The following is a 15,668-nucleotide window of genomic DNA, read 5'->3' as shown; positions in this document are numbered from 1 at the left end:
CAAAGAAAACGCAATGGATGGCATCATATTTCTTCTTTGTGTTTCAGGATATTTTTTTCCTTTCATTCCTCCGTCTTATAACCTAAATAAGCGGTGAACCATCTTTTCTTTAAATTACAGTATTTTAGATGTTTACGGCAAAAAGGGGTCATGGCCAAACCTTCACACTAAGTCGCATTAAATCTGAAACAGAATTATTGAAAGCCCATCAAATCCAGCACAGGGTCCAGTTATGAATAATTTAGAAATCCTTGACCTTCCAATATCAGTTTGTTCATATATCATACCATGAAATATCTGGAGAGGGTTTGTCAGGTGAACGTATAGAAGATGCATATGCAGAATAAGGGACGGACGGACGGACAGAGGACTTTATTTATCCCACCATGGGCAAATTTCCCACTTAATAGCAGCAACATACAACAAACAAGTGCAAAGAAAAAACAGGTAGAAAAAAACACAAACAAGAAATGTGAAATGAAATATAAGAGAAAATGCGAAATTTGGTATTTATATAAATATTTATATAAACAGAGGCTTACAATTATAAATGTAAAAGGTATTTACGAGTGCTGTTAATTCAAATTTTTAATCGGATTAATCACAGAGTTGCTGTGGATTATATGTTGTGGATATATATGCACTTAACGTGTTTGTCGCAAGCTGGACGACGCGTTAGCTGTAGTGCTAGCAGAATCCCTGGCTAATGTATGCTTTGTGTTCTTATGGTATTTTAAGACGGAAGTGCTTCGGTGAAAAGAAAACTCTTTCGTGCAGAGTGTGTAAAAATACTTCATGTCAGTCGACTGTTCTGTCTTGGGGGTTTTTTGTCCTCATATTTCCATCCAGAGGGCCAACGCGCTGTTTAGTGTCGTCCATCTTTATGGGTTCGTTCTGCTGCCTGTCACTACTGGATCAACTGTCCATTTCCACACGTGCAATGCTAACTCTACTTGAACAAACTGCCCGAAATGCGTTGGCGTTCAGACTAGGGATGCAAATTATTGATTAATTCATTAACTGTTGGTTGGTTGCCCTTATCGATCGATTAACGATTAATTGATAAGCAGCGATTTTCCTGAGAACCTGAATTTCTTTTTCAATACAGTCACTTTCCGTCCTACTTCTAATACTATGGGGGTACAGTGCAGTCCGTGCCCCTGCAGAAGTGAAAGTGAAACTTTTCACTAACTGTAGACTACACCAACCTCCAGAGAAAACGCTCTGATACCGACCCTGCATTTGTGCGTGTATTTATTTGGGGGTGCACTGCTCCCACAAACAGACAGGCTGGTCTGTGTTTGGCTCCACCATGTCCATAAAGACATTCTAACTCATCAACGCCATGATCCGGTTCAATGACCACCTATCCCAGCCGTGGCGCAGCGCGGACAAACCGGCAGCCTTCAGACAGGTGGGGACGGGTGGAAAAGGGCAATTAACCGACAATTAAAAATGTAATCAAGCAAAGTGTTATCGATAATTAATCGTTAGTTGATTGATTGTTTACATCCCTAGTTCAGACTCATTCTGTGCTGCAGATGGGTTCAGCTAAACCAGCTATTGATATGAATTCAACCAGTAGTTTTGCTACTACAGACATTTGAAATTTCACCCATTATAAGTAAATGGGGAAAAAAAAAAGATTTTAAAAATTCATACATTTTTTTTTTTACTTTGACCTACTATTCCCAAAATGTCTTTCTATTCTGGGTCACTGATGATATATAAACCAAATTTGGTATGAATTCAGCCAACAGTTTTGCTGCTGGAGTGTTAACAATCAAAGAACCAAACCAAACCAAAAACAATGCCCCTTATTTGTGCAGGAAAAATACAAGTACTTTTAATTAATGTTGTCACAGGTTCCTGCTTCCATCTGACAACTGCCCATGAAATCCTGGTATTGCTGTTTGTTTCTTAATGAGTCGATGACATTTATCTATGTCACAGTCGTGATTAAATGTGTCTGATGTTAATTTCTGATTATTGTCAGGTGTCATTTTCCAACTCATAATGGGCTAAATGTAAACAGTGACAGAGATGCTACTGTGATGAGCGGTAATCAGACTCCAGTTGTCGTCACTACTGGTAATTACACTCACTATTTGCATCTACATTGTGTCTGATTCTGAAAAATAAATAACAAGTTACTTTGCTGTAGAAATATCTTTGCTGAGCCTGTGTACATGATGCCCCTTTTTAAAAAGACCTGCTTTATAAGAGGGAGCAGCTTAGTAACAGAATATTAAATGATGTAGGGGAATAAGTAAAAAGTTTCTTTTAATGAACTTGGAAATAAAAAAAAAAAAAAGGCCAGACAAATGATCAATTCAACCCTAACAGAAGTGGTCTGTACAGGTGGTAATACCCACAGTCATGGGGGATGAAGGCTCACTGAATGTTTTGATGTGTGAACAGCTATCGAAAACCATCATTAAAACACCACATGAGGAACAGTTTTGTTGCAGGGGTCTTTATCCCTCCAGTAGAGTTAACAGAGCCAATACAAAAGGGGCATAGGGGCTTTTCTGAAGGTGCATCATAGCCTCACACTTTACTAATAGTCAGTTTAAATTGATACTAAATACTAAAACAGAGTTGTAAGTGGAATTATCTAAATCGACTGTGGTGAAACACATCAATACGCATGAAAACCTGCAACTATGTTAAAACCTGCATTTATTTAGTGGACCCTGGACTCCCCATAGGAAAAGGCTGTATGATAGCAATAAAATATTCTAAACATAGCGCACACTTAAATTGATATTGATTTTTTTTTTGTCAGGCTTTTCTCCGGAGGTAAAACAAGCATGAAGCTTAAGATAACCTGTTCAGAATTTCATATGGTTCTTCAAGGATGTCTTGCAGTTCTGTCATTTTGATGTCCCTGAACGGCTCTTGACATACACATCCACACCTGTACATTCAGCCGCTAAACGCCAACACTCAGCCTCTGTCTGACTGTGTAGAAATGTTCAGAATGATACAGTAGATGGAGTTAGACTCAGAACAGCAATAAAGTTACACTCAAAGGACTCGCTTTTCACAGGAACTATACAGATGATGTCAGTCCACAAATAAACACCCCTGTCCAAATGTTCCTACTCAGTTAATACTCATTTGAAACCATGTTAATTGTGGTGTTTTATTTTATTTGAGTGTTGCATCATGGGTAGCGTTGATGTTGCTCTGTTTACAAATGTGTTTAAGTGTGTTGATAGTGATTTATACTAAGTTTGTTTGGTCTGTTTTAACTCTATAACGCCAAATGTATCATATTTGATACGAGTTTTGAAGCCCTCTAAATGATCAGTGTGATATTTTATTTCTTGAAAAACCTGATGTATACAATTAGATACATGCAATACACAGATAATACATCAGGGGGAGGAATTCATTCACCAGAGGCCTTTCCAGTGACACTACAAGACTGTCATTAATGAGGAAGGAGGCAGAACTTTGCCAATTTTGAAAAGGAATTACCAATTTGTTAGACATGTTTGTGTTATATTATGTTTTTGTTGGTTGATAAAGAATAATATTTGAACAGTAAGACCTGATGTATCAAATATGATACAAAATTGAAACTCATACATGGAAATTGATATTTGAAAACAATTTTTTGGGTTGTTCAGAAGGACCAATAAAGGCTCCAGTTTCAAAGAACTGGAATTTTCTGTCAATGATTTAATGGTTCCAGCTTTATGGGGTTAAAGGGGTTGTATTTTGCTAAACCCACATTTAGTCTTTGGTACATTTATTTGTGTATTTGGGGACCATAATACAGTCTACTCTCGTTAAACCGCCCGCTGTTATACCGCCATTTCCGCTTATCGCCATCCGCCAGCCCAGTTCCATGCACAAACAACACTTATACCATTGATTTCCCGACCGTTATACCGCCAGCGGCGCGGCACCTCCGAGGTGCGCCACCGTGGCACCTCCGAGGTGCGGCACCCAGTGTTGTCTTTTCCATGGAAACCGGGTCGAAATGGCTCTTTGAGTGTTAAAGGTTGCCGATCCCTGCCGTACAACATAACAGAATCAAGATTTATTTAGAAACGCAATTAGAACGGGTTAACGGAGGCAGCATAGACATCATATAGTAAAGACATGCACATTATGGACGCAACCCGTTGTAACGCCATTTTCGCTATACCGCCAATTTGGCCGTGAACGGAAGTTGGCGGTATAACGAGAGTAGACTGTAGTTCATACAGCTTGAATTTGAACCCTCCAGGTGCTGCAAAGCTATCTTTATATTCATTTTGGCAAAAATCAAGTGGATATCTACAACCTGTTTTAATTCCTGCTTAATTTGTTGCGTCTATAACTAGTTACATTTCAACATTTGCACATATACGGTCGAGACTTCTGTTTTTGTAAAACAGATTGAAGTGAAAAAACTTCCAAGGTCACATTTGGTGATTGTCCTTTAAATCATGTTAAACAAGTGGTGCCAGGCACAACAAACCCCGCCCCTCGCACGCATCGATCCAGCTGATGTCATCATGTCCATGCATGTGCTGATGTCTGCATATCAATTGCCTCTATATATGTGGCAAGTCTGAAGTAAATTGCAGCAAAATTGATGTTTTTATAGACATTAGAAATTTCTCCCATTATAAATAAGTGGGAGAAGAAAAAAGATTTTAAAAATCCATAAAAAATTTGAACTTTGACCTACATTTCCCAAAATCTAACCACATCTATTCTGGGTCACTGGTAATCTATAAACCACATTTGGTACGAATTCAACCAATAGTTTTGCTGCTACAGATGTGAAATTTTGTCCATTATAAGTAAATGGGAAAAAAAGATTAAAAAAAAAAAAAAAATCATAAAAATTGGAACTTTGACCTACGTTTCCAAAAATGTAATGACATCTGTTCTGGGTCACTGGCAAGTTATAAACCCAGTTTGGTATGAATTCAACCAAAAGTTTTGCTGCTAGAGTTTTAAAAAATCAAAGAAACAAGAACCAGAAATAATACCCCTTGCCTCCCCTTCGGTGGGGGGTGGGGGGTTGGGATAATAATGCGACTCCAGACTATTCCCAGAAGCCGGTGTATGTTTTTCCTTGTACTACCTCTGTGGTATGACTAAGGTAACACCAAACAAACTGATTGTCATGAAAAAAACTTGAAGGTTGCTCATGTGTAAACATCTGAGAACTTTTATTTGCAGCACTTCTGGTCCTGTTCAGAATCCACTGACATATTCCCAAAACAAAATACCGAGTCATTCATAACTGTCTAATCTCAAACAGGCTCCGTACCAGTGTTTGAACACTCAATTAGTCAAACCCTTCACTTCTTTTTCTGGCACAAACACATATAGCCCCCTATAGCAATGTTCACTTACACAATGAGAAATAAAAGGGTACTATACTCACAAACACATAGTACAGCAGCTACAGGTAAACAGGTACTGCTTTTAGGTTATCTCCTTTTCGAGGGCTAGTCTTTGCTGATACGTTCCTTATATCCATGGTCTTTTTTTATGAACAGCTATGCAGAGCAATAACAAATAAGGAGGTTTGACAGAGTTTGACAAGGGGCAGTCCTGAAGGAGCATATGGTTATTTTGTAAAAGCTTTACTTATGTACTCAGGTTTTCCACATCTCTTCTTAATAGTGCTACTGCACATTTTAACTGTCCAGGATATCTGAGTAAGATGTAGCTTTATTGTCTCGCCAACTCCCCATTATTCCAGTATTGATCAGAAATAATAGTCCTGCTTCAGTCACTTGAGGAGAGCGATATTATAACTCCGTATACTCCAACTGTGTTCAATCACAGACACAGAATTCACTGTTTTAGTCCAGCCACTGTCAACACAATTAGTCCAATGAGACCTTTCTGTTGTTAACACAAATCTTCATGGGTGTGGACATTTTTCATGTCTTTTGTATCATACATATCTGTGTTACATTTTCATAATAACTGCTGAAAACAGATACAGTTGGATAGAGCTGGGTTAGTCCAAAAAGCGGTACTTAAACTTGATATCTGCTTGACTTAATTGCAACAACAATGTACAACTGTACACACTGGCTCCAGCCTGCCACGCTCTGAGTGGGAACACTTGTAGGTGGAACTGGACCACTTTGACACAAAACTAGAAAAACAGAGTTGCTGTACATATTTAAAGGGAGTCGTACACCACATGGTCCATTTTCCTCTGAACTGCCTTGTCTTCCCATCTGCTCGGTATAAGAGGGGTCCTCAGCATGCACTCCTGCAGTCTTTAGTGTCCATCATTAAACAGATGAAGAAACAACAGAAGGCTGAAGGCAGCTTGGAGCATTAGGCCGAGAGGTGAAGCAGAGTTTGGGAGGCTGCTGGATGACAGCGTGGACTGGCCGACCAGTAATTCATTCCCCATGGCCTAGAAGAAAAGCAAACAGGCACCGATAAGTTAGACAAAACATGTGATAACAGTATGATAACATTCATTTATTCATTTTCTGAACCCGCTTTATCCTCACTAGGGTCACGGGGGTCACTCGGAGTCTATCCCAGCTGCATAGGGGTAGGGATGGGAATCGAGAACCGGTTCTTTTTGAGAATGGTTCCCAGTAGCTCAGTTCCTTGGAATCGTTTGCCTGCCTGCTTAACGATTCTACTTATCAATTCCGCCTTCGTTGTGCATGCACGATGACGTCACAGGTACGCTGCATTGTTTTGGTCAGAACGTAGCCAACATGGCGTTGAGGTGAAGGGGGGGTACACCCTGGACAAGTAGCCAGTTCATCACAGGGCTGACATATAGAGACAAACAATCACTCTCACATTCACACCTATGGGCAATTTAGATTAACCAATTAACCCACTGTTTTTCAACCTTGGGGTCGGGACCCCATGTGGGGTTGCCTGAAATTCAAATCGGGTCACCTGAAATGTGTAGTTATTGATAAAAATAAAATTAAAAAAAACAATTTACTAATAAAGAATATGTGGTGAGTTGACAGAGACAATCCCAATACATAAAAGACATGACAAATTCTGAAGCTGAAACTGAAGCACTGTGGTACTGTTTATCTTTCAAATGTTCATTGTGGTCAGTTTCAGATGCTGCAGCTCTTTCATAATTCCTAGTTTGAATTATTGTTTGTTCAGTATTAATTGTCAGCCTTGTAAATCCAAGCTGGACTGACTGTACATATCCTGACCAAGGAAAATAAAATTCTCACTTTGTGCAGTAATCTACGCCTGGCTTTTCTGCCTTCGTCCATAATAATATACATTATAAAGACTAAATGTCGTCTAAAATTAAAATTTATTTGCAACATAGTATAGAAAACTATTACATGATCAGAAACAAGTAAATTTTAGCAAAAAAAGTCTTTGTTTTGAATGTCTGGGGTCGCCAGAAATTTGTGATTTTAAAATGGGGTCATGAGCCAAAAAAGGTTGGGAACTACTGCAATAACCTATCAGTGCATGTCTTTGGAGGGTGGGAGGAAGCTGGAGTACCCAAAGGGAACCGGCACAGACAAGGGGAGAACATGCAAACTCCACACAGAAAGGTCCCACTCCCATCAACTGGTGTTGGAATTGAACCCAGGACCTTCTTACTGTGAGGCATGAGTGCTAACCACTGCACCACCCAATATGATGACAATGCTTCTTTATTGATTTTGTAACATTATTATACATAGACAGAATCTTCCATAATTAATATTAGGGTTTTGAGTGTGCAATCAAAAATATGTGCAAATTAGAGATATACTTTGAATATTGAATGAACATTTGAATAATATAAAAGTAGCATAAAAATGTGCAAATGTAGTAGTGTAAACAATGTAAACACACATGTAACAGTTTAAACAGTGCAAATGTTACAGTGTAGACAATGTAAACATACATGTACCAGTGTAAACAGTGCAAATGGAACAGGGAAATGCATTAATATATTCAGTTCTCTTACGTTTTCTTCAATTATCTGAAATTCACTGCTGTATATAACATGACATGATGAGGACATACCTGCGTTGGAATTACTGTGTCCAAAATGTTCCTCATAGTTTCTGCTATTTCTGGTGGAGATGTGATCTTGGTTTCTCTGCCACTGTGGCCACGGCTCGGTGTAACGGAGACGCTCAGAGTCGGTTGCTGGTCCGAGTCGCTGCCAAACATCATGAGGGCATTCCCTAACACATGACACATAGTAATGAAAAAACCTGGTTATTTCACTTCAGCAACATCACCTCGACATGTTTTCACTGAGCTCGACTCATGTGTTATTTAATCACAGTGGACCTCATGTTGTGATTTGTAAATATTCTATGATGGCACGAGTTTGGAGCGAGAAAAAAAAAAAAAAAAAAAAAAAATGAAGTGAAAATAATCAGTATTCTCTCCAAGTATCCAAAGTGCACCTGCCTCTCCACATCGACCTCATTAACTCATAGACCATTTGCACCGGCCAAACAACTCTGAGACCTCCCTCTGTATCTCTTCTAGGCAGGGGGCCCGAGGAAAGACTGGCCAAAGATTCACCTCAGCACACACACCAAGCAAAGGCAGTCATTGTTTGTACAGGTTCAATGATATACACTCGCTGAGGTCAGTGATAAGGGGCATTAATTATTCACAGTCTGGAAGAGGGGGTCATAAGAGAGATGAAAAGAAGGTTTAAGGTTAAAATTTGCATCATTTAAATAAGAAAGAAGATCAGTGGACGCAATATTTTACAAGAATCACACAGAGGATTCTTCAAGTAAGGCTGATGTTAAACCTTGTTATCTCCGGTGATAGCTGACATATTATTGTTACATTATGCTTCTACGTAGCGTTGTAGTGCTCGAGATCGGTCTCGGTCCTGATATCACTTTTTTAACATCTCGGTCTTGTCTCGGTCTCGGACTGTATGGACTCAAGATTTTAAGATGAGACCAGTCAAGACCACCACTGTTAAGTTATTTCCTTACGCCAATGATTAGAGTGGAAAGGGATCTATTTTAAAGCAACCAGTTATTGGTTGATACAGACACCTGCCACAGGTGACAACACTCCCCTCACCCCCTCCTTGTTGAGCCGCGTTATGTAATAAATTCCCATTATGTAATAAAAGTTCAAAATGTAATAAGAATGTCACGTCATCTTGTAATAAAGCCGCATTATGTAATGAACTGACGCATTTTGTAATAAACTACGTCAACGCATTATATAGTAAATTTTTTCACATTATGTAGTAAGTTATTACAATTTGAGAAATTTATTACAAAATGCACTTGACACATTTTTATTAAAAAAATGTAATAACATGATTCATTATGTAATAACAATTTAAATTAATATAATTTCAGAGCAATTTAGAAGAAATTAGTCACAGGAGCTACAGGTAATGGAATCACAACTTTAACCACACACTATAAAGTTTAATTTAGCACATTACATTTTCCTGAAAATAAAAATGTGTCAAGTACATTTTGTAATAAATGTATCAAATTGTAATAACTTACTACATAATGCGAAAAAATTTACTACATAATGCACTGAGGTAGTTTATTACAAAATGCGTCAGTTTATTACATAATGCAGCTTTATTACAAGATGACGTGACATTCTTATTACATTTTGAACTTTTATTACATAATGGGAATTTATTACATAATGCGGCTCAACACTCCTTCATGCATACGGTGAGAGTGAAGGAAAACCAGGAGAAGGTGTTTACATGTTCGGCAGCAGTGATGTCTCCAAACTCATTAGTAATAAAGTTTGGTTTCCAAAACCACAAAGAATACATCTGTAAAACGACATGCAAAACCAAACTGAACCAAAAACCATGACAAAAAATAAAGCAAAAAATATTCATGGGTTTGTTTTGGATGGTGAAGATGTTTGAGTGTTTTGTCATTACATTTTATTCCGGTTTGGTATGTTCCCATCATTTTAATTCTGTAATTCTGTGAATGAAACAGCTGCTGTTTGGTTGATGGATGCTGGATTTTTGACAGAAAAATAAACTAAGAATTGAGATTTCCTGCATTGTGGTGCTTTGAAAGAAGTGCAGAGGCTCAACATTACTGTTACTGTAAATCAATCAATCTTGGTCTTTTTCTTAGTCTTGGTCTTGGTCTTGTCTTGGTTGCAAAACTCTGTGGTTTCAGAAATCTCTTGGTCTCAGATGATGCGGTCTTGACTAAAACACTACTTTTACATGCGCTAATATACCTGTAAAACAACACTGCTTACATTTTAATCAGACCATCTGATATACAGTGCCAAACTACTTCTTCAGTTTTGATAATATCTAATTTTCTGGTGTAAACTTACTTATATTCATGTTTCAGGAAAAAAGCGTAACAATTAATTGAAATATTATCTAAATAACAATCTGTTCGAGTGCAACATCCAGATAACAGGAGCTTCAATTTTTTGATAAAAGCAAAATATGTCACATTATAATGTCTTACAAAGTTCCTTAAAAATCCTGTTCTATAGGTGTAGGGGGATGTGATAGATCACAGCAATAACCCGATTTTCTCTTAAAGGGGTCATATTTTACTAAACCTACTTTTATTAGTCTTTGGTACATTTATTTGTGTATTTGGATCCTAATAGTTCATAAAGTTTGAATTTGAACCCTCTAGGTGCTGCAAAGCTATCTTTATATTTATTTTGGTAAAAATCGAGTGGATTTCTACAACCTGTTTTAATTCCTGCTTAATTTGTTGCATTTTAAACTAGTTACATCACGACATTTGCACATATAAGGTCAAGACTTCCGACTTCTGGCAGAGAAATATATCAATCAGAGGGAAGTAACAACAAATAAAAATACTTTGTTACACTACTCAGAGGTAAAATAGGCTAAAATGAAAAAAAAAAAAAGTAATAAATGATGTGGATTTGTAGAATCCCTATTTCCTGTTAAGGTGTTTTCTGTACTTACCTACAGAGACCATCCCCTCTGTCTGGTTTGAATGTAAACCTTCAGGCACTGAGTTTGTATCCTCAGCAAATAACAGCTTTGCACATTTTGAAATATAGCATTCGTCATTCTTTTCTTCTCAGTTACTGCATTACTGTTTGAGTGGTGCAGTTCTGCCTGAGAAACACAACTTTGGGTATACATGGACAACACTCAGCCTTTGAAGGGCTCATATTTTGTTAAACCCACTTTTATTAGTCTTTGTTTCATGTATTTGTATATTTGGACCCTAACAGTTTAAAAAGTTTGAATTTGAACCCTCCAGGTGCTGCAAAGCTATCTTTATATGTATTTTGGCAAAAATCGAGTGGATTTCTGCAACCTGTTTTAATTCCTTCTTAATTTTTTACATCTATAACTAGTTACATCATGATACTTGCACATATAAGGTCAATACTTCTGACTTCTGGCAGAGAAATATACTAATCTGAGGGAAGTAACAACAAATAAAAACACTTTGTTACACTACTCAGAGGTAAAATAGGCTAAAATGAAAAAAAAAAAAAAGTAATAAATTATGTGGCTTTGTAGAATCCCTATTTCCTGTTAAGGTGTTTTCTGTACTTACCTACAGAGACCATCCCCTCTGTCTGGTTTGAATGTAAACCTTCAGGCATTGAGTTTGTATCCTCAGCAAATAACAACTTTGCACATTTTGAAATATAGCATTCGTCATTCTTTTCTTCTCAGTTACTGCATTACTGTTTGAGTGGTGCAGTTCTGCCTGAGAAACACAACTTTGAGTATACATGGACAACACTCAGCCTTTGAAGGGCTCATATTTTGTTAAACCCACTTTTATTAGTCTTTGTTTCATGTATTTGTATATTTGGACCCTAACAGTTTAAAAAGTTTGAATTTGAACCCTCCAGGTGCTGCAAAGCTATCTTTATATGTATTTTGGCAAAAATCGAGTGGATTTCTGCAACCTGTTTTAATTCCTTCTTAATTTGTTACGCCTATAAGTAGTTACGTCATGATATTTGCACATATAAGGTCAAGACTTCCGATGAACATTTCTCTGAATACGACATAATTGTTTGTCAGCAGCAGCGGTTGTAGTAAAAACTGAAAATATGTCCAAACTTCCAGCCAGTTACCTAAAATGTTCAGTTGTTGGTTGTATTAACGAACACAAATGGCTAAATGAAACAGAAAGCACAGTTGGAGGGGGTGGGGCGTGAAGTGGCTTATTTGCATTTAAAGGGCCAGCGCTCAAAACGACCTTTCTCATGTCATTACTCAGAAATATCGGGTTAATGAAGGCAGTGTGGATGTATCTTAAAGTGAAATACTGTTAATGCTGGATCTATACAGCCCTGGCTCCTATAGACTCACACTGAGCTGCTCTTTTCTCTGCAAATTATGTGCAGCCAAGCAGTTAGTGTCAGTGTCTGTGTCTGTGTCATTTGTGGGATGTAAGTGTGGGAACATTTATACATTCCACATAACATCATCCTCTTTGTATCCTTGTTTGAAAAAACTATTTCACAAAAGATCAGCTGATCATACAGTTCAGCAGCTGCAGTTAACACCTGCAGAAAGCTGGTGTTAATTGAATGTGAACACACCTCCCTAACCCTAACCCTACACTCCCAGTTTCTCCAAAATCTTTAAGTTTGTGAAGCCTGAGTGATGTGGAATTATGGATATGTGCTCTTATGTGGATGTATACATACAGGGTGGGGAAGCAAAATTTACAATGAACATTTAGTTGTTTTTTCTCAGCAGGCACTACGTCAGTTGTTTTGAAACCAAACATATATTGATGTCATAATCATACCTAACACTATTATCCATACCTTTTCAGAAACTTTTGCCCATATGAGTAATCAGGAAAGCAAACGTCAAAGAGTGTGTGATTTGCTGAATGCACTCGTCACACCAAAGGAGATTTCAAAAATAGTTGGAGTGTCCATAAAGACTGTTTATAATGGAAAGAAGAGAATGACTATGAGCAAAACTATTACGAGAAAGTCTGGAAGATACTATTAAAGAAGAATGGGAGAAGTTGTCACCCGAATATTTGAGGAACACTTGCGCAAGTTTCAGGAAGTGTGTGAAGGCAGTTATTGAGAAAGAAGGAGGACACAGAATAAAAACATTTTTTATTATGTCAATTTTCTTGTGGCAAATAAATTCTCATGACTTTCAATAAACTAATTGGTCATACACTGTCTTTCAATCCCTGCCTCAAAATATTGTACATTTTGCTTCCCCACCCTGTATATCTGTATTATCCCCACAAACCTAGAGTGAAATAGTTGTGGAACACACAACATAAATGGCTATCAGATCCTGAATGATGGGCTTTTAATGTTAAAATAATAAATGTGCACATCCTCTTCTGGGGTTTGGAGATGCTGTGACACCAGGAAGAACGTCAGAACTAATGTGACTGAAAAATCCCAGATATATTCAGTAGCAGAAAACATCATTTGAGGAGTCAGACATTAATCAAACTAATTTCGGACCTGTCTAAATTACATTAATAGTCTGAGCCTATTTTAACCCATAAAGACCCAAATGTCCACCGGTGTCCAAAACCATCTACTGATCTCGTATATCTGATCTAATTCTGTCAATACATGTAAATAATTGGTGTAAAATGCAATTTGTCATCTTTTCATGGTCATCAGATATGACCCATTTGGACGTTCAGAGGCTCTGTAGTTACCATGGAATTGAATTGAATTGAATTATTTATTCGCATGCATACATGACAGTAAAACACAATAATAATAACAGTAAAAGACATGCCGGGGAAGCCAAAAACCAAAGTGGTTTATCGAGGGCCTCCCCAAAGACTTGAAATAAAAAAAGTACTTGCAGTGTCTTATAATGACATACAATCATAAGTAAACAAAATTAACTAAATGAAGGAAATAAGTCATAAACAAGTATAACTAAAAAAAAAAAAAAAAAAAAGCTTAAATAAATAAAATAAATGAATAAATAAATACATCGTAAGCAATGCACGTAGAAATAAATAAGAATCGACAAAACTATGGAACGAAATTCAGAATGAAACTAATAAGTTATCTAACTAAAAAAAATGATAATTGAATCAAGAAGAACAAACAGATCAGGTGAAAGTACTGCTTGGGTGTTCTATGAAATCCAATTTTAAGAGACGGAAACACCGTCATCTTCTACAACACTGACTCACCAGTAAAACCCCTGGAGTTGGATCAATGAAAGTGGATGGACACACTGAGTTTCTGTTCAGTTAATAATAGATTTTGTTGAAAAAGTCACTTTTTCTTCCATTTTCTCTGTTTTTGAAATAATAAAACACAACTTTAATCGGAGCTTTTATGAACATCTACATGATCAGAACATTGAATATAGGAAAATACCTGATTTATTCTGAAAAAAACACAAAATACAGAGGATAATATTATAATAAATGGTGATAAATCAATTAAGAATGATTAAATAGATAGAAAAATTCATTTGGGAACTGACACAGAAGACGCACTGGGTCTTTATGGGTTAAGGATGTCTTAATATTTTGTGTCATTGACTGGTTCGTGGTTGTGGAAAGTTCAATGTGTGCATTTCTGCTTGTTTTATACACTCAGCGAGAGGGCTTTGTTTGTTAGTTTGTGGTGTTTCTGTGGTTGTCATGATGCATGCAGCTGGAATGCTAAGAAAAAGTTGAAACATGGAAACTAGGGGCAAATAACAGCAATATGCTAAACATTATAGGAGAAGGCCCTTTAAAATGGAACAACCTGTGAGTACAAATGCTGTGAAATTTTCCACACACTTAACAATCAAAGCCATTCTTTGTGGATTCAATCCCATATTATTATTATTATTATTATTATTATTATTATTATTATTATTCAGCCCTATTTCGGAATGTTAGCAAACTCACAGCACCAAATACAGGGTGGGGAAGCAAAATTTACAATATTTTGAGGCAGGGATTGAAAGACAGTGTATGACCAATTAGTTTATTGAAAGTCATGAGAATTTATTTGCCACAAGAAAATTGACATAATAGAAAATGTTTTTATTCTATGTGTCCTCCTTCTTTCTCAATAACTGCCTTCACACACTTCCTGAAACTTGCGCAAGTCTTCCTCAAATATTCGGGTGACAACTTCTCCCATTCTTCTTTAATAGTATCTTTAAGAAAGTCGACATTGCTGTGTGATGTTCTATTGGTAGCATGTTCTAAAACACCCCAAATAGCAGAATCCAGAGGGTTTAGATCTGGGCTAGAAGGCGGCCATAAACATGATTCCCAAAAATTGCTAAAGTTGGATTTGTTGCTGTTGTCAACAAGTGTTTTGGTGTTCTTGTGTAAGATTTTAACTTCAAATCATATTTTACTGCATTTCTAACGGTCTTGTTGTCTACCTCAAGTTCAATTGCCATTTGTCTCATGGATTTGGTTGGATCCTTTAGGATTTTGGATTTGAGAGCTTTAATAAAAGCTTTGGTACGTTTTTTGTTGCTTCCTCCACTTCCAGACTTTCTCGTAATAGTTTTGCTCATAGTCATTCTCTTCTTTCCATTATAAACAGTCTTTATGGACACTCCAACTATTTTTGAAATCTCCTTTGGTGTGACGAGTGCATTCAGCAAATCACACACTCTTTGACGTTTGCTTTCCTGATTACTCATATGGGCAAAAGTTTGTGAAAAGGTATGGATAATAGTGTTAGGTATGATTATGACATCAATATATGTTTGGTTTCAAAACAAT

General features: G+C 37.1%; 1 protein-coding gene across 1 annotated transcript in view; it reads right to left on the bottom strand.

Annotated features, from left to right (window-relative positions):
- Positions 1-5,159: 5,159 nt before the first annotated feature.
- Positions 5,160-15,668, bottom strand: part of LOC115427573 (GDNF family receptor alpha-4-like) — a 105,760-nt gene continuing 95,251 nt past the window's right edge. The window contains exons 7-8 of the mRNA XM_030146174.1: positions 7,996-8,159; positions 5,160-6,394 (exon numbers count right to left, since the gene is read on the bottom strand). Coding sequence (XP_030002034.1) covers positions 6,254-6,394; positions 7,996-8,159 — 305 coding nt within the window. The 3' untranslated portion in view covers positions 5,160-6,253. The remainder of the gene's footprint in view (positions 6,395-7,995; positions 8,160-15,668) is intronic.

The sequence above is a fragment of the Sphaeramia orbicularis genome, chromosome 10 (genome assembly GCF_902148855.1).
Source record: "Sphaeramia orbicularis chromosome 10, fSphaOr1.1, whole genome shotgun sequence".
Classification (NCBI taxonomy): Eukaryota; Metazoa; Chordata; class Actinopteri; order Kurtiformes; family Apogonidae; genus Sphaeramia; species Sphaeramia orbicularis.
Note: the sequence above shows the minus strand (reverse complement) of the source record. Positions and strands in the feature narration are given on the sequence as shown.